Source organism: Cynocephalus volans, chromosome 16, assembly GCF_027409185.1.
Source record: "Cynocephalus volans isolate mCynVol1 chromosome 16, mCynVol1.pri, whole genome shotgun sequence".
Taxonomy (NCBI): Eukaryota; Metazoa; Chordata; class Mammalia; order Dermoptera; family Cynocephalidae; genus Cynocephalus; species Cynocephalus volans.
Window position 1 is genome coordinate 1,266,027 of NC_084475.1, and position 26,588 is coordinate 1,292,614.

The window sequence follows — 26,588 nt, forward strand, 5'->3', positions numbered from 1 at the left end:
CAGAGGAGTGTACAGACAGCATCTCTCTACATAGTGTAGTAAACTGTTCTCAGCCTACAGGTCCTTAGGAAAAGGAGCCAAAAGGAAGAAATAGAGAGGGTCAACTCCTGCTGGGACTGCTGGGGGCTGAGGGGTGGCAACAGGCCCAAGTAACACATACCTTCCTACGGCGCGTTTTAATCATGAATTCCCGGGCCAGGTGAGGAGCCGGCTGTGGCTCCAAGGGGCGGATGACGATGCTCTTGTCCAGAGGATCACCAGGTACAATCTAAAAGGCAAAGAAAGGACTTTCAGATGGCCCAAGCAGACTTCCAAGAGGATTGAGGCCCAGAAGTAGGCCTCCTGTCCAGGATGGTGGACATCTCACTAGGGGTTCGGAAGGGAAAAGGTCAGAAGGGGATCAGCTTTGGAGAGGTGGGAGACCAGGCTGGCTGGCCTGCACCATTTTCTCACCTGCCAATGGTGGAAGACAGACAGGGAAAAGGCTTGTCCCTGGGTATGAGTCCGGAGATCAGTCTCAAAGCCAAAAGAGTCGATGGCCGGAATGAAAGCTTTGATGGTGTAGAGAGGGGAGCCTGGGATGGGTGCATCCTGAGTCACGTGCCCCCTGAGACAGAAAAACAAAAGCTGAGTCCCTGCTCATACAGAGGCCAAAGGACTGCACCGAAGCAATCCGGTTTTTGCTTCCCAGCCCAGAATTACCATCAAAGAAAGAATAACAGAGTAGAAAAAGCCTGGGACTCTAAGCCTAATTCCCTGTGAAAGTCAAAGGGGCAGCAACCTCTGGACAGAAAAAGGAATGGGAACACTGAAGGCACAAGTCCCTGTAGACATTCCCACCACTGACTTGCTTCAGCACTTCCCCCAGGCGCTCTCAGAGGAGGAGCCCCAAGAAGAAATCTCAAATTTTAATCTACAGTATAGCTGGGGATTGCCTCATTCCTTTCCTGCTTCCTTCTGGAAAGCCAGCTCGTGGGTTTCTGGAGTGAACAGGGTGGGGGAGGCTAATCGTTCCTCTTCCACAGAAGCCGGGGTGCTTCTAGCCCTGCTCTTGTTCTCAGCACTCTCACTGCTATGCCCGGGGCTGCTTACCTGCGTCTGGCCAGGACAGTGTAAACAGCAGAGACACAATCTGCAGGGGCCTGGACCTCTACAAAGTAGTAGGGCTCCATCAGACGAGGAGTGGCCTGCAACAGAGCAAGAAGAAAGGCTCCTCAGCTTGGGGAAAGCTAAGGAAGTGAAACCCTGGATAAAGGGAAGGCTGGGGACTGTAGTGTCGAGGCCCCAAAAGCTTGGTCTTCTACTAAACCCCCTGTGTGGGGAAGCAGAATGGTCCCCTCCAGCTTCACTCTCTTACCATGAGGAAGGCAGAGTAGACGACTCTCCTGGCTGTGGGAATGATTTGGCCCCCACCCCGGTGCAGGGGCTCCTGGGCAACCACCGCATCCAGGATCTTAAACTTGACATTCCGAATCACTGAAAAGGAGATGGGGCTAGACATGGGGCCATGGCAGAGCAGCAGAGTCTCTTGCTATGCTGCCACCATCTTGCAGTCATAAAAAAACGGTACAAAAACCACACTGGAAATGGGAATTCTAATTGGATAAGCAAGGCCTGTGGCAAAGAGGTCAGAATTTAAGCATAAATTCTTAGTGTTTGTTTCAGGCCATGCTTGGACATACAGATCTTTCCTAGAAGTTTATATGCTTCTTCTGAGGACATTTAAATTTTTTTGGATGTAGGATAAGTTTTAGGAATTGCACATTTGGACCCACAAAGTCCAATCAGGGTCTATAAACCATTCCAATCTCATTGTCCTCTTGATACCTTTCTTCAAACACAACCAAAGCCAGATCCTCAGGAATGACGAGCAAATGTCAGTCTAGAAATGACTTAATTTTCAGGATGTACCAAACAGTGCCACTAGGACAGGGGAAAGGAGGAAGCTGGCCCAGGATACGGATGGCCATAGGTGGCCCTGTGCTCCTGCCCCAAGCTGCTTCTTCTGCCAGGTCTCAAAAATGGTGAGTCCACCCCACCTCCCACACACGGGGGCAAGGACCCTCGACGACTGGGGCGGGGCAGGGCCGGTGGACTTACACTCATCACAGAGGGGACCCTCCCTGGTTCCCCACTGGAAACCTTGAACGATGCTGTCCTTCACTGAGCCAAGAAGAGCCTTGTCCACCTGCACAGAAACATGAGGGCTCCTGAGCATGCCCCTGGCAATAGCCACAGAGTTCAGAGGCAGGAGTGGACACATCTGTAAGAGGACACTCTACTTCACAAGAAGACAAAAAATCCTTCTTTTGGGAAAGGAAGAGCACTTCGTAGTTTCTTCCATTCAAGAGCTCAGAGATGAAAATTTAAAAAAAGGGCCGGCCCGTGGCTCACTTGGGAAAGTGCGGTGCTGATAACACCAAGGCCAAGTGTTCGGATCCCCATACTGGCCAGCAGCCAAAGGAACAAAGAAAAATCAAAGCGCTAAAAGACGACGACAGGTCCCCCGAGCTCTCCCGTACCTCAGAGGGCAGGGTATCATCCACCAGGATGTTGGGGCCAGTGGCGTCAGGGCCAAAAGCCCAGATGGAGCGGGCGGCCAGCAGGTCCCAGTCGTACTTGGTCTGGAAGAACTCTCCCAGCTTCTTCCTGTGGAAAGAAGAGGACAATAGAGGTGGCAGACAGCTTGGTCATTTCCGGCTCTTGGGGCCACGGACTCTCCTCTCCTGGAAGACAGTCACCTCATCCTGCCCACACTGTGCCTAGGACAACAGCCAAGGGGAAGATGCAATTGCTTCCCAGAGGGTGTATGGTATTGGAGCCCCAGCAGGTTAAGCCATGGTGTCCCCATGTCCCTTCAGCCCTGATATCAAGAGTTGTGTTCCTACCTGTTCCATGTGATCTGGACCACCTCATTCTCTATGTCCTCGGCAAGGCCCTTCTCAAGAGGCTCAGCAATCATGGTGATCTTGTTCCTAGTCAGAAAGGAAATGGGGGAAGAGGAGGGTTAACAGGATGAGCGGAAGGAGCATTCCTGAGAAAAGGGTAGCAAAATGGACAGTTAAGGCAGTGAAAGCAGTGAAGGCCACGGGGCAGGTTAGAGCAAGAAGCGCTCATCTTCTGCCTTCTTTCATTTAAATCTACCAGTCTTTAAAAAAAGTAAGGTTTGGGGTAAATTTTTAAGATGGTCATATTACAGAGCAGAGGTGGCGATTACGAAACTCCTCTTGGGAGCACATACGGCAAAGAATTCCATAGCATCATGTCCAAAGGCATAAGGGACGAGAGGGCTGGGGTAAAGCTCAAGTATCCTAAGCACCCCCGCCCAAGACTTAGGGGTCTCTATGCTCACAGCACTTGAGGCTGGGGTAAAGTTGGGGTAGGGGTGGGGGCCTGTCAGTCCCAGGGACACTGTGTTCCCAGCTTACTTCTTATTGGGCGTTTCAGCAAAGCACTTGAGGGAGGACGTTTCCACCACTGTTTCACAAAACGTGACAACTGGGTCAGCCACCTGGGAAACAAAAAAAAAAATTGTTGAAGCGAGGCCTATTTTTGTTGGAAGGACAACCTCTTACCTAAGGGAATTCTGAAGCTTCCTTTACACTAGCTCTGTGAAAAGCCCCTCTGCCTTAATCAGCATAAGTGACAAGTACAAGAGCAGATTAAAAAAGCTATCCAGGGCCGACCCCATGGCGCACTCGGGAGAGTGCAGTGCTGGGAGCGCAGTGACGCTCCTGCCGCGGGTTCGGATCCTATATAGGAATGGCCAGTGCACTCACTGGCTGAGTACCGGTCACGAAAAAGACAAAAAAAAAAAAAAAAAAAGCCATCCAGGGCTGGCTGGTTAGCTCAGTTGGTTAGAGCACAGCTTTACAACACCAAGGTCAATGGTTTGGATCCCCTTACTGGCCAGTTGCTGCCAAAAAAAACCAAAACCAAAAAACAGCTCCTGTTGTCCAACAGAGCTGGTGCTGGAGACCTACTGGCAAGTACCTGTTCCCGTCTCAACCTGTAATGTCTGGGTGCACAGCTCTTTCCTGAAGCTCGGGAAGCCCAGTGTCTTTGAAGCACCAGTCCTGGGCATATCAGTAGAAGCGTTTAAGAGCAATACTGAGGGTACTCATCCCAGCATCACAGGGCCACAGAGAAAATGTGGGAGAAAAACTGAGAGATGGAGGCCAATTGAGGGATTACATCAAGACTGGACAATGAATCCCAAGATAGCCAGTCCCTACTCTCTCCTTGAAACCATCCACTCTGAGCCTTAATCACCACAGATGGGTTAATTGTGTAATTTCATAACAAAGGACCAAGAGTAACTTTGGCTTGGGAGCCTTGACTTCAAACATACGACATTAAGAATAACCCAACAGAAGGGGACAATCCAGTTCTCAAAAACCTTCCCATAAAAGAGATCATGCTTTTCCAAACAGATCTCCTCTAGTGTATCCCCTCTTCCCTTGGTGTTTCCAGTGGAAATCAGTCTGGAGTTCTGAGCTCAGCTCCTGGCCAGGCAAGAGCTGAAGAAAGGGGCACACTGATTTACCTTGATGTCTATCTCCGAGTACATCTTCCGCAAATCGTGCATCACGCAGTCCAGGTAGAGCTCCCCAGTGCCCAGGATCACATGCTCGCCGGACTCTTCCACCTGAAATGTAACAGCCCTGGCGGTCATAGCCTGGACTCTCTTGTGCTAGCACCAGCAGATACAAACAGAATCAAGGCCGGAACCCAAGAGGAGGTGCCTCAATGCACCATCAGAAATATCTACTGCTCAGCATCTGTTTCAGCCTCTTTAGGAAGGTTCTGTGGGGAGCATCTACCTGCAAGTCAGTCCTTGAGGCACTGGGACCACTCAGCACAGTGCTACTGGGTGTGAGGTCACTGATTTAATTCCCATCTTGGTCCTTTTGGGAAAACCCTACCCTATGCCTGTGGATACAAGTGAACCATTTACTCCTGGCCAGCTACACAGAAAGGTATGCGGACAAGCTTGAGTGTAAAAGAATCAGAGTAACTCACTTTTCCTTCTATCTTTACTGAAAAACCAATTCAAGGAGCACTCTCCAAGGAATATAATTTTTCCTATCTAAAGACATTTGGGAAACACACACACACACACACACACGTACAAATGGGGATTACTCCTGATATAAGTTGCCAGAAGCAGCATATCAGAAATGTGATGAAGGCCGGCCCGTGGCTCACTTGGGAGAGTGTGGTGCTGATAACACCAAGGCCACGGGTTTGGATCCCTATATAGGGATGGCTGGTTAGCTCACTTGGTAGAGTTTGGTGCTGACAACACCAAGTCAAGGGTTAAGATCCCCTTACCAGTTATCTTTAAAAAAATGAAAAATAAAAAATAAAAAAAGAAACACGTGATGGGTGTAAAGTAAGTGGTAGGTGGCACAGACCAGTCAGCTGGGGCAATAGGGTCTGGCAGCTGCTGCAGGTCTCAGGCATACCTTGGTGGTGAGGGACGGATAGCTCTTGTTGACCTTGCGCAGGCCATCAAGCATCTTAGGCAGCTCTGAGGGGTTGACTGGCTCCACAGCAATCTTGATAACAGATGTGGTATTGAACTTCAAGGGCCGGAAAATCTGAGCCTGAGATCCAAAATGCAGAGGAATGAGGGCATCTGGCCTGAGTAGGCACAGAAGGTGCAGAGGTAAGAGAGGAGCTGAGGACTTGCTTAGGACCAAACCATTCCCCAACCAGGAGCCATGGCACTACTTGGGGACAAACTGAAGGGCCATTTATTCCCGAGTATTCTGGCAGAACAAAGAGAGGAGGAGAATAAAAGGCACCCCCTCTTAATTCTTAGCATCTGAGCCAAGTATAGAGAACCTAGCAGGGTCAGAACTAGAAGGCTAAGCCCATACTGGGGCCTGGAACGAGGAAGTGTCAGTGACTCTGGGTTAGTCCCCTGCAAGTTCCACTGCTTGTTGCTCACATGTGCCATAGTTCCTTCTGACACTCTAGCTTAAACCAATCTAGTTGGCCTCTCTAGAAACTCTACCTCCTCATTGCCTCGGGGTTCAGTTATGGTCGCTGTCTTCACAATTGGTTGATCAACACCTTCAATCAGAACCCAATTGCCAGCAGGAACACGGTTCACCTCAATGTGGTACCTGGAGCAACATCCAATAAGCAGGAATGGAACTTAGGTAGAGCATTCATTGCATAAAGATTCACCGAGCACCTGCTATGTGCCAGCTACTGAGCCAGACACAAGGGTAAGCAAAACAGATACATTCTAGCAGGAGAGATGCGACAAACAACCACATATTCACACACATATACGGGGTTACAAACTGATGGATGCTATGAAAGAAAAGTGCAAGCTATTCTAAGAGGACATAATGGGAAAATCTAATTCCAATTGGAGGTTCATGGTAAAAAGTGCCGCTCATGGTGTCAAATGCAAGGGGATGCCAAGAGCATGACAGAAGATGCTTTGACTCTCTTAGTTCTCCAATTTTCTTCTGACTTCTAGGAAATAGGGTGGGTTATGGAGGAGGGAAAAGGGGCCACCGTTGCGGCAGAGCAGCCACATTAGGGAACAGGACTGCCTTGGTCTGCTTGCCAGCTGAGATGCCAAACATAAACTGACAAGAAGCCCAGAGGGCCAATCTAAGTTTGACTGTGCAGACTGGGAGGTTACAAAGGGTCCAGCGAAGCTTTCTGTCTTGGTCAAAGAATAGACAGCGGAGGCTGGGAAACAATTTCTTATGGGAAAAAACACGAAGATTATGACTTAAGGAACACAAAAGAGGAAATGAAAAGAGGATTAAGATAAATAAAAAATGTTCATACGAGTCATCCAAAATGTGAAAGCAAGGTTTATGGCTTATCACAACAGTAGCTCCCTTTTGGCCCTAGCAACCCTGAGTAGTAAGAACTAGAAGTCAACGATCTGCTCGGGGAGGGTCATCTACCCCTACTGTGTGGAGCCAGGCAGCTACTGTTTCTAAGGAGGATTATCCCTGCCAGCTCCTTGGGGGCAGGCCCAGGACAGAGGCCAAGGCATGCCAGCAGGCTCCGGTTGGCAGTACCTGGCCACAGAGATCCAAAGGCGACCCACAGTGCATATCTGGGAGTCTTCCTCATCCTCCAGGGTGTAGTTCTCCCCCAACACCTTCACAGGTTGCCCAGCATGGATGGTACCACTCAGCACCCGGCCAAAGGCGTGAAATTGAACTCCATCATCTGTGCTGTACATCTTTGTAGTGTGGCACATCAGGGGACCCTGGGGACAAAGTGCAGCTTTAAGCACATATACCCCCTGAGCAAGGACCACTGTCTCTACCTCCCTTGACAACAGTGACATGAGCTCTATGAGGAGGCAGCCCAGACCTAGAGTAAGATGTGGTGATCTCCCAGGAAATCTCCAAACTATCTCTACCCTTTCCCTCTAAGAAGGGTTAATAGGAGACAGAGGCATAGCAAAAAAATTCTCTTCCTTTTTTGGGGGGAATAAGGGCCATGGGGAAGAGAAACAGGTTTAGGATGGCAGATTGGCACTGTTGACATTACTTATCCCAAATATCCTTTGAAGATGTAAGTCACAATTCTCAACTGGCTGCAAGTTTATGATGAGCAACTAGATTGCCTAAGGAATGGCTGGGAAAGATGTTTTTAAAAGCCATGACTGACAAGATTAGCTACCATTTGCTGAATCTTTACTATCTGCCAGGCACCATGCTAAACACAACCGTAACACTTCCTTGATCTTATTTAATTCTCATAATAACCACTCACATATCATCCTCCTCATATTATAGGCCAAGACCTTGAGACACAGAAAGCATAAGTAATGTTCCCAAGGTCATACCACTAGTAGTAGCAATATCAGGCATTGAATGCAGGCCTGACTATGCTCATGGGGAGGGGCAAGCAAGAGAGGTCAAGAAGGCATGACTCCTGTGACTAGAAATCAGAGAACTGGGGGGGCCACGTTCCCTTACATCAGGGTCACAGTCGCTCATGGCCTCGCCAAGGTCGGAGTCCACACCGCCAGTGTAGGTATGCTCAATCTTGGGCTTGGCGCCCACCTTTGGAGAAGGAATATGCTGCACGCACATGTCCACAAAGCCTATGGAGGGAGAAGAGAAAGCCATTACCACCCACTCTCCCAGGGAGAAGTGAGCGGGGATTAATGATCCACTCATGACGATCAGAAAGCTAAAAGTGAGGGAACTGATTTCTAGCTCTAAACACTGCGGCACTATGATTCAGGGGGAAGTGATACCCTGTTTCCTGGGAGTAAGCTGATAAAAGATCTGGAGTCACACTGATGCCAAGGAAGAGCAAGAAGCAGGACTCAGTGTATGGTTCATTGGAACTCAGCTGATAAAACATTTAAAGTATCTACATCAGTCCATGAACTTTACTGAATATAAGCATTTACTGAGCACTTACATTGAGCTAAATAAGCACCCCGTCTCTTTCTCGATCTACTTAGAATAATCTCTGAATTGACTCTTTTGCCCATTGAGAAACTCTGCATACATTTCTGTTCAACAAGTAACCCTATTCTCCTATCACATTAAATAAGCCACACAAAAGAGAACCCCCATTAGCGCACTGGGATAGGCATGTTTGCTTTTAAATGATATCTAATGTGTCAGACTGATGGCCAGGCCAGAATGAGCTATTAAAACTATGTACTTTGGGGGTTCAGACACCTAATGCCCACCAGACTTAAAATCAGAGATTGCAGAGAGGACGCTTAGCCATCACCTTTTCCACCTCCCTTATTTTATAGGTGAGAAATCAAAGTCACAGAAGAATTAGGTGGCTGGCCCAAGGTCACCCCATGGGAGGGGCAGGGACAGGGCAGGATCAAGACTCAAAGTCTTTTTTCAACCAGTCCAGTGCTCTTTCTACTATATCACCTGCCTCTGTCTAACTAAAATACAAGACAGGAGCTCAGGAAAGAGAAACCTGGTTTGTAGCCCAAGCCTCCCAAGTCCTAGCCCAGCTTTTCCACTGCTTCACACCACCTAAGTGTCCACCTTCTTGACCGCCCCCTGGCAGATCTACCAGAACCTCAGAGTCTGCCTCCCTATCTCCTCTCACTCCTCCTGGTAGGAAATTTAATTCCTTTTGATTCCCAAGATAGAATTTTTTTCTTTTTTCGTCTTTTTCGTGACCGGCACTCAGCCAGTGAGCGCACCGGCCATTCCTATATAGGATCCGAACCCGCGGTGGGAGTGTCGCCACGCTCCCAGCGCTGCACTCTCCCAAGTGCGCCACGGGCTCGGCCCCCAAGATAGAATTTTTTTTTTTCGTCTTTTTCGTGACCGGCACTCAGCCAGTGAGTGCACCGGCCATTCCTGTATAGGATCCGAACCCGCGGCGGGAGCATCGCTGCGCTCCCAGCGCTGCACTCTCCCGAGTGCGCCACGGGCTCGGCCCCCAAGATAGAATTTTTAATGCCATCCACTAAGAAAAGCAGCTTGGGAAAAAAGCAGGTGTTTTGTATTCCAACCTGTGGATTGTTTAAAAGAGCCTCAGATCTCTGACCACCACTGCAGGGTAAGAAGTTGTTCCCGTGACACATGCGGCAGGGTCTGAGGACGGTAACGTTAATGGGCCACGAGCTCTTTCTTACCTGTGAACTCGCCAAAGAACTTTTTGCAGACCAGCCTGAGCAGGGGGCGGATATTCAGCTTCAGCTCCTCCTTGGTCAGGTGGATGCCAAGCTCGTCCAGGGTCCTTGGGAGGCTGGTGTCCACATCACCCACAACCTGAGGGTACCAGACACCATGTCAGTTGTAGTGACAGCCCTAGTGTGACGCTAGAGAGGGTGACAAGGGAAGGCCAACAGGCAACTTGAAGAGCTACTATACTGGGTTTTCTTCTACAGGGAGAGCTCTTGGCAAGAGTAACAATTTGGTTTCAGGGAAGTCCTTGGCACCTACCCTTCAAACCAACTCTGGGTGAAGCTGACTTGGTTAAATCCCCACATCAACCCATAAACTATGTGCTCAGACTGACTATTGTCAGTGCTGCCCCCCGGTGTCTGAAAAGCAGCACCTCATCCCACTCGGGAAATACCTTACCCTTCCATATTTAGACACTTCTCAGATTTAGAGGATGGTTGCACTGGAAGGAACCAAAAAAGGTCACCTAGCAGTCCACCCTGTCAGGCCAGGGCCAAGTTAAATCATCCTCGGCAGACTCAAGGCCTCTGCTGGGGCAGATTCTATAAATTTCTTTTATTAATCTTTTCCAGCCTGACACAAGATACTAAGTATTTTTCAGCACTAATAAATTTCAATCATTATTTTGTCTCGTTGCTATGTTTTGTTACTTTGTTGGTTGGAATGGCCACACACATTGTGTGTGTGCGTGTGTATGTGTGTGTGTGTGTGTGTGTGTGCGTGTGCGTGCGTGCGCGTGCGTGTACAGTCCTCATTAAACACGTGCATACTTTATTACTGTCCTGGGAAAAAGGTCTCTATAAAAATACCTGTACAACCTTTTTACCCTTTTAGTCCTGCCTTTAGATAGCACAAATTCATATATACATAATGTTATATTCCTTTCTTTGGAGCATCCCACATGTTTAACTACATCCTTACCACTTTCTGAGGCATCCTTTCAATCTAACATCACATACCTACATGTCCAAACAGTCATCAAAACTAAGTTCATACAGCAATTTTCTTATTTATTGATTTATTTTTTTGGCCATTCTCTTAATGGCTGCAAAATACTTCATTTTATGGGATATGCCAAAATCAGATTATCACTGATGAACATTTAACTTATTTCCAGTCTTTTTTTCCATTTCTTACAGTTAAAAACAATGCTATGGTAAACACCTTTATTTATATCTATATATAAATAACCTAGAGGACTTTCACAATTATATCTGTAAGATAAATTACCATAACTGAAATTATTAGCTCTAAAGAGTCACATTCTTCTGAACAGTCAAGATCTGTCCACAAACTTTCTCTAGATTATGCCTTTTCTTTCTTTCATACCTTCCCCCTTTCCTCTGATTTCAATATCACCTGGAGTACTGTATGTCCTAGATCTAGAAGATTACTAATAAACAATTGGTGACCAACCATCCTTCTACTTAGTAATACAAAACTGAGCAGGTTTAGGGGCAGAGGGAAGTCTGAGTTCACCAGCTTTTCCACCTTGTGCTTAGAAGAGCAGAACTGGGGCCAGGCTGGTTAGCTTACCTGGGAGAGCATGGTGCTGATAACACCAAGGTTGAGGGTTCAGATCCCCTTACTGGCCAGGTGCCAAAAAAAAAAAAAAAAAAAAGAAAAGAAGAGCAGACCTGAACCAGGTGGCCTGACACACTCACCTGAGCGAGGATCTTATAAAGGGGCTCCAAGATAAACTCCACAAAGCTCCTCTGGGAGCTGCTGGTTGGGGCCTTTTTTGTGAACTTTCGCCTAAAGAGAAAAAGAAGAGTTCTGATCCAGGAGGGAGAAGACAGTGGCACTTGCCCCAACGGTCCATTGCTTAAGTTCTGAATCTGAGCAGGAGTCAAGGGGGAGGAATGTGTGTGATCATAAAGTTTCCAGAGAGAGATTCCTGAGAGGACATCCCTTCTGCATGCCTGAGCAGAGATGTGAAGACCTCAGGAGAAACAGCCTCTCATCTGATTAGAGCTCAGGAAGCCAACCTACTTAGAGGAAGAAAGATGGTAGTTCATGTCTAAGGAAAGTAGGTTTTAATCTTGTAAACTCTTCCTTTACCTGTCCTCACTTACTGGGAAAATGGATCACCCCTCCAGAGTCAAGTCCCACACTCTACTTACGTCTTAGGGTTGAAGTAGATGTCACCCCAGAGTCTTTTAGCAAATTCCTGGTAATTAATGTCACCTATAGGAGAAGCCACACAATTATAATCTGCTTAGCAAAGTGTTTTTCGAAATTCTGTTTCAAGTGCCACAAGTGGTTCACAGCTGAGGAATTCTACAGCACCTTCCTTTCCAGGGTCCAGACATTTCCGTCTAACCAGGAAGACAGGCAGGGACACTGAGGCACAAAGAAGGACAGAACTGGCCCCAAACTGACAAGGGTGTGCTGAAGCCCAAATGAAAACCTGGTATCTCCACTCCCAGCAAGCACTAGGATTGAGCAATGGACAGGGCATGGCTCACATCCTTTCTTTTGATGGGACAGGCTCAGCTGCCCGTCTGCCACCCTCTGTATCTAAGCCCCTTCTCAGAAGTGGAGATTAGCGATTCCTTTGTACTTTTCTCATCCACAGAGAAGCTCTAGTCTGCTGCCAGCAGGGCCACCTTCCAGATGCAGCGTCACCATAAGGTTCTGACTAGCCACCAAGCCTCTGGTAGGCAAGCACCAAGCCCTTTGGAGAGAAAGCACCAAAGCCAACCTTTGTCTCATCTTTTACCAACTAATATTGGTAAAAGTTTGATTTTGACTGCAATTGTTAATCATGGTCATACTGAACCCAGCAACTGTGGTTTTTAAAATTCAAGATCTTCTCAGTCAAGAGCTCCTATAACACTCAGTTAGATTGCTAATACCATCAACTACCCCTACATATTTCTACCCAGACGTCAGACTGTTCCCTCTCACCAAAGATCGCATAAAGGGAATATCACCTTTCTCCTAAAGCCACACCTCCCTTCAAACTTTTCTATCTGTATCAGTAAGGCTACCTCTGGTTTTTTGTTGTGTGTGTGTGTGTGTGTGTGTTTCTTCTAAAGCCACACCTCCCTTCAAACTTTTCTATCTGTATCAGTAAGGCTACCTCTGGTTTTGTTTTTTGTTTTATGTGTGTGTGTGTGTGTGTGTGTATGGTTGGCTTTTATCTCTGGTTTTTCATCCAACCTCAAAATCTTTTTCTTCCCCAATTTATTAATTAACAAAATTCTCCCCTTCTTTCCCACATTATTAGTGACTGAAACTTTCCTTCCTCTGTGAACCACTGTGCCTTTTACTTTTACACCCTTTATGATTGTACTTATCAGGCTGTATTATAATCACTGGACTGAACTTGAATATTCACAAGAGCTGGGCCTAGCATATAATAGAGGTTTTAAGTGCTTACTGAAAGAATGAGTGAACATTTCTCAGATCCGTCTCCTTGTCAATCTCACAGATAGCAATAATGCAGTACTCACAATCCTACATCTGAATACTGGCAAAAATGTCTAAACAGGTGGCCCTTCCTGCATTCCTTCCTCTGTCTGGTCTATCTTTCCTCAGCTTTGCAGATATCACCCACTTCAATCTTTAATAGCTCCCTACTGTCTACAGAATAAAGTCTAAATTCCTTAACCTGGCATCCCAAACCCTCAATGTGATCCCAACCCAACCCGTCAGCAGTTTTCACTTGAAATTTTCTCCTTGGTGAAATAGGCCATGACCAACACCATCTGCCTCTGTGCCTCCTCTTCCAACCCTGACAATCTGGAATTCCTGGAGCCCTACCATCTACTTGCCTAAGCCCCATCTCCTTCTCACAGCCTGCCCTGGCCCCTAGGCCACTGGAGCTGATGACTCCGCCGCCCCAACTCTCTCAGCACTACCTGCCTACAGCAGCTACTTGGCACTTAGCTCACGCTTACACTGCCATACCTCACCGTGGGAGTCTGTCTACTCACTGGATGAAGTTCCTAGAAGTCAGATTATTCACCATGACTTGTTGTATTGTATTCCTAGCAAGGGGACATGGTATAAGTTTTGGCAGTGTGGTGTAAATGGATTCTAGTCCAAACTATCAATAAATTCTGTAAACATGGGCAGTTTCCCCAAATGTTAAATGAAGGAGGACTCGATGATCTCTGACATTCCCTTCAGTGCTGACTTTCTAGAAGACTATCCACGGCTTTTCACGCTAATGATGTTGGAGCCCATGGCTGGCTCCTTCATAAACTAACAGTGAGTTCAAAGGATGAGTAACAATCTCTCCTCCCATGGCTCAGGGCCATTTTCAATTAGAAATTAAATCATCTGTACATTACAATTACAGAAAGGGTCCTGGATTTTGCTTCACATGCTGATACAAAGGACATTTAGAAATACATAAACTTCTACTGGAACCCTGTTCAGATGAATTTCATTTATTGTCCATTTATGCATTTTTAAAAAAGGAAACAACTAAAATAGACATCTAATGATGAGAAAATGGTTAATGAGTCAATGCTGAGTGAAAAACACAGAAAAAAGAAATATATAAAAATATGATCTCATTTATGTAAAATAATAAACAGAAAAAGAGGCAATTATAACAAAATGTTAATAATTATGGTAATAAAGTTATGGTTGAATTTTGATTTCTTGACTAGATTTTACTATATTTTCTACTTTTCTACAGTAAGCATATTTTAAATATATACATATTTTTTAAAACGACCACATTTTAATCGCCTGTTGTTTCACAAGAGCAAGGGGATCCATACTGAGAGAGGCAGGACAGCTGCTTGGCGAGAACAGAGACCCTGGCACTCCACCACTATCAGCTGTGACACCTCTCACAGAGCTGGAAAGTAAGAGCAACGATGACTCCCCTCTAAGCAAGTATAGCATTTGAGACACACAAGACTCTCGGAACCTGGTTCCTGCTGGAATCAGAGGTCATCGGAGAGGCACAGAGATGGAAAGCCAGGGAGCCTCTTGGGTTGCAAAGCTGGTCCCAGGGACCTGGTGTCAAGGCTCCTGGGATCCACAAAATCATTCAACTGGACATGCCAGTGAAAGCTTGTACATGCTGACTGCAAGTCCAATAGAGTTCTCGATTAGGCCTGTCAACTCTTTATGTGCCCAGACACGCTGGAAAGATGGCCAGAAGCACTAACAGTGAGAGAGACTCCACCCACGAGAAGGAAGTCTGAAAGTGCTTTCTGGGTATGGATAATCCTTATTTTATAAAATCTGTCTCATTCTTGGAGAGATTTCTATTCCTAAAATGAGCTCTCTCTCCTCCCATTTCTTCCTAGTCACTTTTATTTTTCTTTTGTTTACCAATTAGACTGAAAAAAGGGTCTAGAGGCCAAGAAAAGCCTCAAATGTGATAATAACGGGTAATAAAATGCTCCCCCTGCAGGGTACTCGGACATGGAGCCAATTTCTGAGCCATTCAGCAGGAAAGGCACACACGACTCTGGGGAAGCTGGCAAGACAGACCGCCAGCCGTAGCTTACCAAAGGTGTCAGCGTAGATCTTGGCAAAGGAGCCCAGCGTGAAGCAGATGCTGTACTGGGAGCTGGAGAAGCAGACGTTGCCCAGGAGCGGGGAAAGGATCAGGTTTTCATCAGTGGAATACATGCTGAAACGGAGACAGTGGTGAACACAGTGCCAGGCCGTGCAGCAGCCCTGACACACTGCCAAGGGGAAGGGCAGGAGCTCAGTATCATAGCCGCTCTCCAGCCTTCACGAGGGCCTTACATAAGACACGAAGCTTTGCCAACAGCCTGGTCCAAAAAAGTGACATGATGGAGTTGTTCCCTAACTTGTTCCCAGTAACAAACTGATTTCCCAGAGCTGGGAACATTCTGCACAATCTTGGAAAAGTTAACCACATTGGACATACAAGGGGAAACCTGGAGGACAGAGACAAAGACCTTGGAACACAGGAAATGAATCTAACGTGAGAAGACAGGAAGACACTTGAGAGAAATCTCAATTTCACAAATACAAACAGACATAAGAACCATGAAGGCAGGCAGGCAGCTTTGCTCCCCTCTCTCACTGCCTTACGCTTCTTTACTGTTTTGTTTGGCTTTTTTTTTTTTTTTTGGTGGCTGGCCAGTAAGGGGATCTGAATTCTTGACTGAAACACTAAATCTTTTTTTTTTTTTGTCTTTTTGTGACCGGCCATACCGCGCTCAGCCAGTGAGTGCACCGGCCATCCTTATACAGGATCCGAACCCGCGGCGGGAGCACTGCTGCGCTCCCAGCACCGCACCCTCCGGAGTGCACCACGGGGTCGGCCCTAAAACACTAAATCTTAAAAGCTATGCAAAAGCCACAAGCATCTCAAGTTCACTAACATGTATAAGAAAACCAGTTGTACACAGGGATCACATCACGACCCTAGCTTTGGTACATTATTTTATGGAATTTCCTAATTAGAAATAAAAGTATTGGCTTATAAAGAACAGTCCCCTACCCTATTCCACCCCACCCCCAGGTTATACTCCCTGGAGGCAACTGCTCTCAATTCTTTCAAAGCTGCTTTTAGAGTATTTACCTCCTTATTTCTAAATATATTTATGTTGCTTTTGCTTTTTCTTATTTACAAGTTTGAAACATGACCTCTTGACTCCCTATTCTGGTAGATCAGGATTTAGCACTATCCCGCCTCACTTTTTTTTTTAAGAAGCTTATCATTTCGTCTTTTGGACTGATGACATCTTGTTTGGCTCTAGTCATTCTCAGCCCTGCAGAGATGGAGAGAAGGAATTCCAGCTGAGAATTAATGCTACAAGCTGGGGAGGCCCCTGAAGATGACTCTGTCTCTGGCCGTGTAGACACCATCCCAAATCCTCGACTGCAGAGGCATTCTTTCAGTAGGACGGCCTCATCCTGGGCCCATTGGAGGGGCCTCAAGAAGTCATCCAAACCATTTTTCAGCCTGCAGATAAGACTGTCTTTAAGATATATTTAACCTATGCTTCAATGCCACTTTGACTCTGTTATTCTAAGGTCTCCCAAACATCACTCATACTTATTAATGTGAGCCCTAAATCCATCTTGTTGATAAACAGGTATATCCACAGAAACACCGCAAACAGCACCTTAATCTACTTAGTCTGTATTAACAATAAGATAAAAGCAGCTAACATAGTCAGAGATCAGTTGCCATATGGTAAGCACTGTGCTAAGTATGTTATATCAAATATCTATTTAATTTCCTGTAACATCCCATTATGCAAATATTACAATTATTCTTTTTTTTAAAGAGGTGGAAACTGAGTTTAAGTAATTTGCCCAACTTTACACGGTTGGTATGTGGTGAAGATGAGACTGATTCTAGACCCCAAGGTACACAATAATAAATTGAAGATGTGTTAAACTGCACAACTGGTTAGGGCACAGAGTAAATAAGGCCAAGGAGGTGGAGTCAATCCCTGTAGAGACCCAGAATGTGCCTCTAGCCTTGCCCAACAAGCTTACCAACACACGCCAAGAAATAAACCAGAGTCGTTCCCAGAGGTACTGAGGGTTAAAATTAAGATTTATAAAAACCCGAGTCTCTGAGGACAGGAAATCCACTCCCAGGGGTCTCATACCTAATTAATCCATTGACCTCATCCACAATGTGGCGCAGCTTATAATAAGCATCTGTTGGAGGCAGCTTCAGCTCCAGGATTAGCCGGTCAATCTTGTTGATGCACACAGTGACCGCCAGCCTCTCTTGCACTGCATGCTTGATCAGCCGCTCTGTGTTCAGCATGACCTGAGAAACACAAGGCTCAGAAAGTGGTGACAAGGGCCGAGCCCGTGGCGCACTCGGTGGCGTGCTGCGCTGGCAGCGCGGCGACGCTCCCGCGGCGGGTTCGGATCCTATGTAGGAATGGCCGGTGCACTCACTGGCTGAGTGCCGGTCACGAAAAAGACAAAAAAAAAAAAAAGAAAAAAAAAGAAAGTGGTGACAAAAGCAAAGAGGGCAGAAAGTCCAGGGCAGAACCAAAGAGGGCATTATTTCAAAACACAAAGTATGGGGCCGGCCCGTGGCTCACTCGGGAGAGTGTGGTGCTGATAACACCAAGGCCCCGGGTTCGGATCCCACATAGGGATGGCCGGTTTGCTCACTGGCTGAGCGTGGTGCTGACAACACCAAGTCAAGGGTTAAGATCCCCTTACTGGTCATCTTTAAAAAAAAAAAAAAAAAAAAAATCACCATTGGCAACTATCATAAGAATAAGCCAAGAAACATCAAGGGATGATAAAACTGGCAGATAAAGCTTGATAAGGAATAGAGTGTATACATAGACTCAGAGTATCTCCCCACAATTTATTTATTACAAAGGGGAAAATAGTAACTTTACACTGGAGAAACATGGCCACCCACCTTAACCAACTGACCAATGTTAAAATCACCAATTATGGGATAAGGTGACATCATGCACCTCCTGATGTAATGGACTAATAACACAACTTTATTTATGTAGTACTTCTGCCAAAAATAACCTGAACCTAATCATGAGGAAACATCAGACAAACCAAAATTGAGAGACATTCTATAAAATAAATGCCCTGTACTCTTCAAAAATGCGATGTGATAAAACACTAAGAAGGGCTGAAGAACAGTTTTAATAAAAAGAGACTAAAGAGACATGAAAACTAAATGATATACATTATCCTGTATTAGGGAAAAAAATTCTAAAAAGAACAGTACTGGGACAATCAGTGAAACTGAATAAGATCTGCAGAAAAGCATCTGTACAAAAGCACTGCATCATGATTTCAGTGACTGTACTATAGTTATGTAAGTGAATGTCCTTGTTCTTAGAAAACACATTCTGAAATATTTTATTTTATTTATTTTTATTTTTTTATTTATTTTTTTTTTCCGTGACCGGCGCTCAGCCAGGGAGTGCACTGGTCATCCGTATATAGGATCCGAACCCGCGGCGGCGGGAGCGTCGCCACGCTGCTAGCGCAGCACGCTACCGAGTGCGCCACGGGCTCAGCCCTGAAATATTTTATTTTCACATGGTTCAAGAGGAAAATACACGCACAGGTGTGTGTGTACCTGCAGAGAGCAAGAATTCCAAGGCAAATGAGGGTGAGTTCCTTGTACTCTTCTTGCAACTTTTTGCTAAGTTTGAAATTATTCCAAAATGAAATGTCAATTAAAAAAAGATAACTCTGGCTCCCTCTGCTGGAAATCTTACCAATGACAATACAAATGATGTTAGCCAAGTTACATCTTTCAATTTAGGAATAAAAAAGACGCTCTGGCCTTCTAACTCCAATCTCTAAGAAACACTCACTGATATTTATTTATTTATTTATTTATTTATTTATTTATTTATTTATGTCCTTTTTCGTGACCGGCACTCAGCCAGTGAGTGAGTGCACCGGCCAGTCCTATATAGGATCCGAACCCGCGGCGGGAGCGTCGCAGCGCTCCCAGCGCCGCACTCTACCAAGTGCGCCACGGGCTCGGCCCCTCACTGATATTTAAAATCCATTTATATGAATATATTCTCCTCTCCCCCTTTTATTTACATCTGTCCTTTTATCTTTGTGTTTCCTGAATGACAATGGGTCATTTTGAGCTTTACTGGGCAGGGAGCAAGAGGACCCATGCTGAGAATTAATTTTGAATTCCATTCGTGGCCCTAATTTTAGAGCAAGTCTGAGCCTTAATCTCACAGACATTCACGTTCTCTGGTTCGTGGCTCACTCAGTGCTCTGGGCATTGTGCAAACATAGGGTGGAAGAGGTTCTCAGAGAACTGTGTCAGACTCACGCCCTCAGCAGCATCGATGAACAGGACTACTCCATCTGAGATGCGCAAGCCAGCTGTGACCTCATCAGAAAAATTCACATGTCCTGAAAAGCAAATACCAAGTAAGTCGCCACTTGGTGCAGAATAAGGCACAGTTAACTTGTAGGGTGATCTGAGGGGCCACAAAGCTTGTGAATGCCCAAGTATTCCCAGAGCCCCCATTAGAGTCACATCCTTGGATTAGCTTTTCTACAGGAGACCCCATACACAAAAAGAGGGAAGTGTTTTGCCTAGGAGGGCATAATGAGTTCACACGCACATCAGCTCAGTCTAATCAGTAGCAAGCAGAGTTCTGTGGGACATAAGACAACCTGGAGGCAGGAAAAGGGGCAAAGGAAGACCTGGAGCATGGTGAGCTGCTCCAGGAAGACAGTTCCTGGCTGAGACGCATCAGGGCATTGGATTGGGTAATGTTGGTGCAATGAAGGCAAATCTGCCAAAACCCAACATTTTTCAAAAATTTAAAAAACTCTGCCCCAAGTTGGTCCTTTCCATAAAGAGGAAGAGTCAGCCACAGGGCAAGGTACGCTGCCTCCACGGTAATCTATGTAGTCCACTAGTCTCCTTCAAAAGTCTGAGAGATCCTCGTACTGGCCAGCCACAAACAAACAAAAAACAAAGGACCGAGAGTGTCTGTGGCCAGGCACCAGGTCTGACTCGCCTTTACTTCCCTAGGGACTAGCACGGGGCCTGACACAAGCCGAAATGAATAAATAAATAAGATTCTCTAAAATTTAAATATTCCAGAAGAGAATAAAGGGAGGAGTGGAATAGAAGGCCTAATTGCTAATTAACTAGTCATGAGCAAAGGAGAGAGTTAAAAATGAAAATTATCGCGGGTTCGGATCCTATATAGGACTGACCGGTGCTCTCACTGGCTGAGTGCCGGTCACGAAAAAACGACAAAAAAAAAAAAAGAAAATTATCTCAATGCAGGTGAAGGGAACATAATAACAAAAATGTCTACTCTGCTCTGCTTTAGAAAGTGGGAGCACAAAAAACAAACAGGGCAAGAAATGTCCTACCTGGAGTGTCCATGATATTGAAGAGATAAGACTTTCCTTTGGTATCTGGCAAGACCACCGTCACAGGAGTGCTTTTGATGCCAACACCTCTCTGAAGGTCACAAAGAGAGGGTGGTCAAGACTTCTTCCTATGTAAGAGGAGTTCATTCTGCTTTTGGGACTTGCCAATTGCTAGTAAATTACATTGATGGAGACATATAGTGGGTATGATTTCTACACAGTCCTCTAACCAGCATGACCCTGAAGATGAAATATTTTGGCAGTAGACAGCTTTCCTTTTGGGGGGGTGGGTCGGTAGTTAAAAAAAAAAAAAAAGAATAAAAATGAACAAGTAAGCAAAGTAGTATTAAACCTTAACAGAGAATTCAGGGTCCTGGAATTTTATCCTCCTCATACACTGGAAACAAAATTAATACCTGAGTGTGTCTTAAAAGTAAAAAGAAACAATCTGGGGCATGTTAGGGTTTTTTTGAACAAGAAATATTAAGAAACTTAAAATAGGAAATAAGTATTTTAAAAACTCCCATCAAACAAATATATAAATATACAAAAAAATAATAATAGCTCACATTCGTTGATTGCTTATCACATGCCACTGCTATTGCAAGTTCCTTTAGTTAACCATACTTATGTACTTGAGCCTCCCATGTGGTCATTTAGAGAAAGAGACAGAAATAAAGGAGACAGGAAAGAGAAGGGGTCAGAGGAGAGGGATAAAGATTCAGGTGGAAAGACAAAGAGAAACACAAAAACACAAACTCATTCTCAAAGAGAAGCTACCCCTAGAAAGATCACCATATGGACAGAGTCATCTTATAGATTTTTAAAATCATGTTGAGCTTCTGCATAACTCACAGCATGGATGCAGACATCATCTCTTAGTATTTGCCCTATTAGGTCAAATTAAATCCAGTCAAGCACAGGGGGGTCTCCCTCTAACCCTACAGCTTGTCTACCCCGTTCTCTTTGGAGTTGTAATCATGGGATGACTGGGAGCAGCAGGGAGATAAAGAAGCGGGGGACAGAACGGAGAAAGGGGTGTGGGGCATCGACTAATATGCTATTATACAGGCCCCCGACATTCCCTCTGAAATGATTACTGGTGGGTCTGGTGTGGACGACAATCTGATTTCCCAAGGCACACTTACCTCTTGTTCTGTGAAGAGGATGTCAGTATAGCACAGCTGAAAAAAAATTAACTGTCGTTACCACCTGAATTCAGACTCCTCTCCTACATCCAAACCATCAATCACTTTCCCTCACCACCTCCCAACTCAGGGGTTTCTGCCTCAGGAGAAAAGATTGAAGACAGCAGGGTGTCGCCACAGCAATTCCAGGCAATGAGACTAGTGCCCTCCCAGCTGGAAACTGCTCCTGGATACGTGAAGTTTTTTTCCCTTTTTTGAAGTGGATAGGGATGAGGGGCCACTGAAGACCAGGAATGGCTGGAGAGCTAAATTGTATCAAATGCACTGAATTCTTAGAGTGGTAAAAGGAGACACTTGCCAGCCTTCTTGGAACCCTCAAATGTAACAACAGTCAACCTGGCAGAGACTCAATACTTATTGCACTGAGACTTGCAGCCACAGCTGGCCTCATTCACAGGCATTTAAACTTACCATGAAAACAACAAGGTCCAATTGTATCATATTTATAGAGCAGGTTATTAATACTATGACAGGAAAGAATAGACTATAAAAGTCAGGATACATCACAACAGAGGAGGGATCTCAAGTGCAGACCAGACCAACCCAAAATATTGCAGGTTAATATTCTCTATGCTCCTGAGAAAGTTGAAGTTATTTTCTTACAAGCTATTAATAGAGATTACAATTATAAAGCAGCACTCTCTAGCCATCATTATTTATAAAGAGAGTGGGAAGGGGCTGGCCAGTTAGCTCAGTTGGTTAGAGTGCAGTGTTGTAATGCCAAGGTCAAACGCTTGGATACAAAAAAGAAAAAAGAGTGGGAAGGGTGAAGGAAATGGAAGGAGAGAGACATCCCTGTCTATTTTGAATGGTTCATCCTAAACCCTCAACAGAAGTTCTACTTACATCTTGGTCATAGCGTTTTCTGATTTCCGGGTGAGTCTGCTCTATTAAACAATCTACAAAACACGTCTGAAAAGGAAGAGATGATTAAGATCTACCAACCACAGAGGAAAATCTATTGCACCCTTCCCCCAACTCCCAACACACCACATAATTTAGGGATAAAAAGAGGAAAAGGAGAGCAAGGAGGATTATGGGACAGCAAAGGATTAACACTGAAGCCACAGGATTATTTTCAAATGAAAGACGAAATCTTTCTTGGAAAGGCATCCCCTAGGAAATGAAAACTTATAAAAATAAGAGTAAGGTTCAATTTCTTTTCTTCTGTCCAGATGTAGATACAAGGGTCAGGCATTCAAGTGGCTTAAAAACAGGCTTCACCCGCTGCTCAGGAAAAGGTAGAATTTCACTGCACAGTTTTATAACAGCATGGAATCCCCTCAGAGTCAGGAGGTCCAGCCCTATGACCTCAAACATCAGCCTCTTTGACTCTGAGGGCTCAAAAAATGAGCAGGAACAAAGAGGAATCCTGTCCCAATAGCTGAAAGTTCTCTCACCTTGCCATGGTGGAGATGGCCACAAAGGGTCACATTTCTGATAAGCTCTGAGTTATCCATCAGATCTGCCAAGAAACTGAAAGGAGAAAGGAAAAGAAAAGGGACTTTGGCACAGGTTTTCAAATGGACAGTGGTGCAAAGGTATTTTTGGTACTTTCAGCCCAACTGGAGAATGTTCAGAGGGCAGATGTGAATGTCTATAGTTCTGGCTTTGGGAATGGAACAGACTTATCCATGAGATAACACAATCTGTCAATAAAATACCACGGGATTTCAACAGTAAAATAATGAAATTAAAAAAGAAAGAAGTAAAACAAAGTCAAATACCTAAACTAACACACATACGTGAGTAGTGTCCCTTTAAACTCTTCAGGCTAGTTACAGTCCACTGATGCCAACGGAGCTTAAAATCACTTCGGGAGCTTCTCTTGAAACTGGTGTCAGAGCCAGTTAACGAGCCATTCTCATTAATGACGCTGAGCCCAGGGGTCTTCCATCTTGACCAAAACCAACACTGTCTTTCTCGCTTATCACCCACATTACTTATGGCAAGAAGCCTTCAGCTTTGGCTCTCAAAGATTGGAGATTTTATTTTAATTAGTTATTATTATTATTATTATTATTATTTTAATTTTTACAGTGACTTAGAATAAGACTGGAGTTATAAAAAAATCACCATTGAGAATGCAAAAGTATCTGAAACAAATTATGAAGACAGGTGAAAAGTTATTTCAAAAATAACTGAATAATGGCAGGTGAGCTGGCCATTTCAGAAGGGACCCCTCTCTTTTGGACATTTAAGAGATCAACATATTTTTAAGACAAAAAAAAGCTTCATTCTCTAATAATGTGTCACAAGCACTCCAATACATGGAGGCCTTACAAGTGCATTTCCTCAGTGAGAATGTTTTCGAACACAGTTTGTAGTATGAAGAATCTAAATGATCCTATACATATATCTGCCTGCCCGTGTCCTCCTTTTAAAAACCAAGAGTTGCTGTGTTCCCAAAATACTCAGCAGTCTTACTGAGTCAAAAGGGGCACTGGTGAACCAAATACTGATAATTATACTATCCCATTCTGTCCCAAAGGCTGGCTTCCAGTATTAACCTAAGGGTGTGCAAGAAGAAGAAACAGCTGAGATCTGGATGAAGGCCCAGAGTAAAGTTAGGACTGAGCGTAAATATCCCAGCAGCCACATAGGCTGAAGGAAAATTTTGGCAAATTGTAGGGAGAGATTTTTGCTGCCACAATTCACTGGCTATTTCAACCACAAACCACCTCCTGCCTCCACAAAAAGGTGAATCCACACTATTCCTGCAGAGAAGTTGAGAGACCTTATAACTTACTCCATTTCATATACTGTGACAGGTAATGTCTGCTCCATCAGAGTGAATTTCTTGGTTTTCACTGGCTTAATAATGGGTTCTAGAAAAAAAAATATTAGTGATGTGCAGGTAGGCATAAAACATAAAAATACAGAATCCTATTCCATTAGACTGAGCTTTCAGAATGTATGACATATGACATCCATTTATTTTATTCTCAAGGATCACTCATAAGTTGAGAAAGTTCTGGGAATGCTGTTTGGCATGAGTCAGTGAAGGATCTTGAATTGTGGACTGAGGAGTTTAGACTTCATTTTATAGGAGGGTGGGAAAAAGGGAGAGAGAATGGGTACAGACTGAAGTCAATGTCAGTTCAAAATCTCTCCTTTTATTTATAAAATGCGATTACTTTCCAGAAAATCAATGAAAACTATTAAGAAGTAGATAATAAACACTGTGAGGACTGGAATTAAAGGGACTGAGATTATTTGGATGGAAAATTAATCAGATCACAGGAATATCAGAAACAGAAAGATCAGAAAACGTCAGATCACAGGAAGAACTTAATAACAGCAACTAAACTGATATTAGATAAATGAAGAAATAACTTATTTGCTTAGTAACAAGCTAAGAGTTTTGCTGAACACTAAAACAGGGTTAACCAAATCTTAATCCAGAAACAGAACCTGAAAGCAGTAATGAAAAACTGATAATTCACGCACTGAACTTTTAAGATGTGCTGACGGCTATGAAGCGAAGTTCTCCAGTCGCAGCTTCACCGCTCACAGCCCAGCGCCTCCTGACTCACCTGTGAGAGGCTGGGTGTCTTCCTCCTGCACTATGGTCTCCACCTCAGGACCGTACACCTCCTCGGCTGTTGGGTAATACTTCTTGTCCTCATGCAGCACCACCTCCATCCCAGGGTGATCTTCATCATGATCGCCTGTGTCGTCGTCGTCATCATCGTCGTCCATCTAGAAGGAAGAGAGGGGAGGAGGAAGGAAGGGGAGTGCACTGTTTCTGCTCCAGGACTGACTACGTCACTACGTGAGTAAGCGCACTGACTTCACAGGCTGCACAGCTTCTTATCCTGAGTTCTGTGCCACTGGGGCAGGTTGCACTCCTGTGAGATCCTTCACAAAGCCATGGCTACGGATGGCTCTCCTGATTCAAAATTGCCCCTTCCTGAACGTGGGCCACTGGTCATAAGTGGACTGAGACTGGAGAAAACAAATGGCTCATCACAACACAGCCTTTTAAAGAGAAAAAACAACTTTCCCCAAGGGCAGAAACCAGGAGCCAGAGGCAGAATCAAACTGCACCTTTAAAATTTTCACTTAGGGGCCGGCCCGTGGCTCACTCGGGAGAGTGCGGTGCTGATAACACCAAGGCCCTGGGTTCGGATCCCATATAGGGATGGCCGGTTCGCTCACTGGCTGAGCGTGGTGCTGACAACACCAAGTCAAGGGTTAAGATCCCCTTACCGGTCATCTTTAAAAAAAAATAAATAAATAAATAAATAAAATAAAATAAAATAAAATTTTCACTTAGATTCATAGAATTGTTTTTGAAAAATTACTGTGACAGATAACAGGTGTTGGTGAGGAGGTGGAAAAATTGTTACCCTTATACACTGCTGGTGGGAAAATGATGTAACTGCTTTGGAAAACAGTTTGGTAGGTAGTTCCTCAAAATGTCAAACACAGAGTTACATATGACACAGCAATTCCAATCCTAAGTACATACTCGAGACAAACGGTAACTTATGGACACACAAAAACTTATAAATATTCACAGCAGCATCATTCATAATAGCCAAAAAGTGGAAACAACCCAAATGTTGATAACTGATAACTGGATAAATGAAATATGGTGCATCCGTATAATAGAATATTATTTGGCAATAAAAAGAAATGAAATACACATACATGCTATCTGTGTATACATGCTCTAACACAGATGAGCCTTGAGAACATGATGCTAAATGAAAGAAGCCAGACAAAAAGGCAGTATATTGTATGACTCCATTTACATGACATATCCAGAACAGGCAAATCTATAGACAGAAAGTAAATTGCCTAGGGCTAGAAAGGGATGGGGGTTGGTGGGGGCAATGGTTAATAGGTGTGGGGTTTCTTTCTGGGACGTTGTAAATGT

General features: G+C 44.8%; 1 protein-coding gene across 1 annotated transcript in view; it reads right to left on the reverse strand.

The window, feature by feature from the left end:
* The window catches only part of EFTUD2 (elongation factor Tu GTP binding domain containing 2), a 36,663-nt gene that overhangs the window by 662 nt on the left and 9,413 nt on the right, over window positions 1–26,588 (reverse strand). Inside the window, exons 3-27 of the mRNA XM_063080325.1 lie at window positions 25,240–25,405; window positions 24,453–24,531; window positions 23,104–23,179; window positions 22,550–22,615; window positions 21,644–21,679; window positions 20,496–20,586; window positions 19,432–19,514; window positions 17,243–17,409; window positions 15,152–15,276; window positions 11,795–11,858; window positions 11,336–11,426; window positions 9,620–9,755; window positions 7,971–8,098; window positions 7,059–7,252; window positions 6,023–6,134; window positions 5,469–5,609; window positions 4,547–4,648; window positions 3,429–3,511; window positions 2,889–2,975; window positions 2,523–2,649; window positions 2,101–2,188; window positions 1,358–1,476; window positions 1,093–1,187; window positions 454–607; window positions 161–268 (exon numbers count right to left, since the gene is read on the reverse strand). Coding sequence (XP_062936395.1) covers window positions 161–268; window positions 454–607; window positions 1,093–1,187; window positions 1,358–1,476; window positions 2,101–2,188; window positions 2,523–2,649; window positions 2,889–2,975; window positions 3,429–3,511; window positions 4,547–4,648; window positions 5,469–5,609; window positions 6,023–6,134; window positions 7,059–7,252; window positions 7,971–8,098; window positions 9,620–9,755; window positions 11,336–11,426; window positions 11,795–11,858; window positions 15,152–15,276; window positions 17,243–17,409; window positions 19,432–19,514; window positions 20,496–20,586; window positions 21,644–21,679; window positions 22,550–22,615; window positions 23,104–23,179; window positions 24,453–24,531; window positions 25,240–25,405 — 2,718 coding nt within the window. The remainder of the gene's footprint in view (window positions 1–160; window positions 269–453; window positions 608–1,092; window positions 1,188–1,357; window positions 1,477–2,100; window positions 2,189–2,522; window positions 2,650–2,888; window positions 2,976–3,428; window positions 3,512–4,546; window positions 4,649–5,468; window positions 5,610–6,022; window positions 6,135–7,058; window positions 7,253–7,970; window positions 8,099–9,619; window positions 9,756–11,335; window positions 11,427–11,794; window positions 11,859–15,151; window positions 15,277–17,242; window positions 17,410–19,431; window positions 19,515–20,495; window positions 20,587–21,643; window positions 21,680–22,549; window positions 22,616–23,103; window positions 23,180–24,452; window positions 24,532–25,239; window positions 25,406–26,588) is intronic.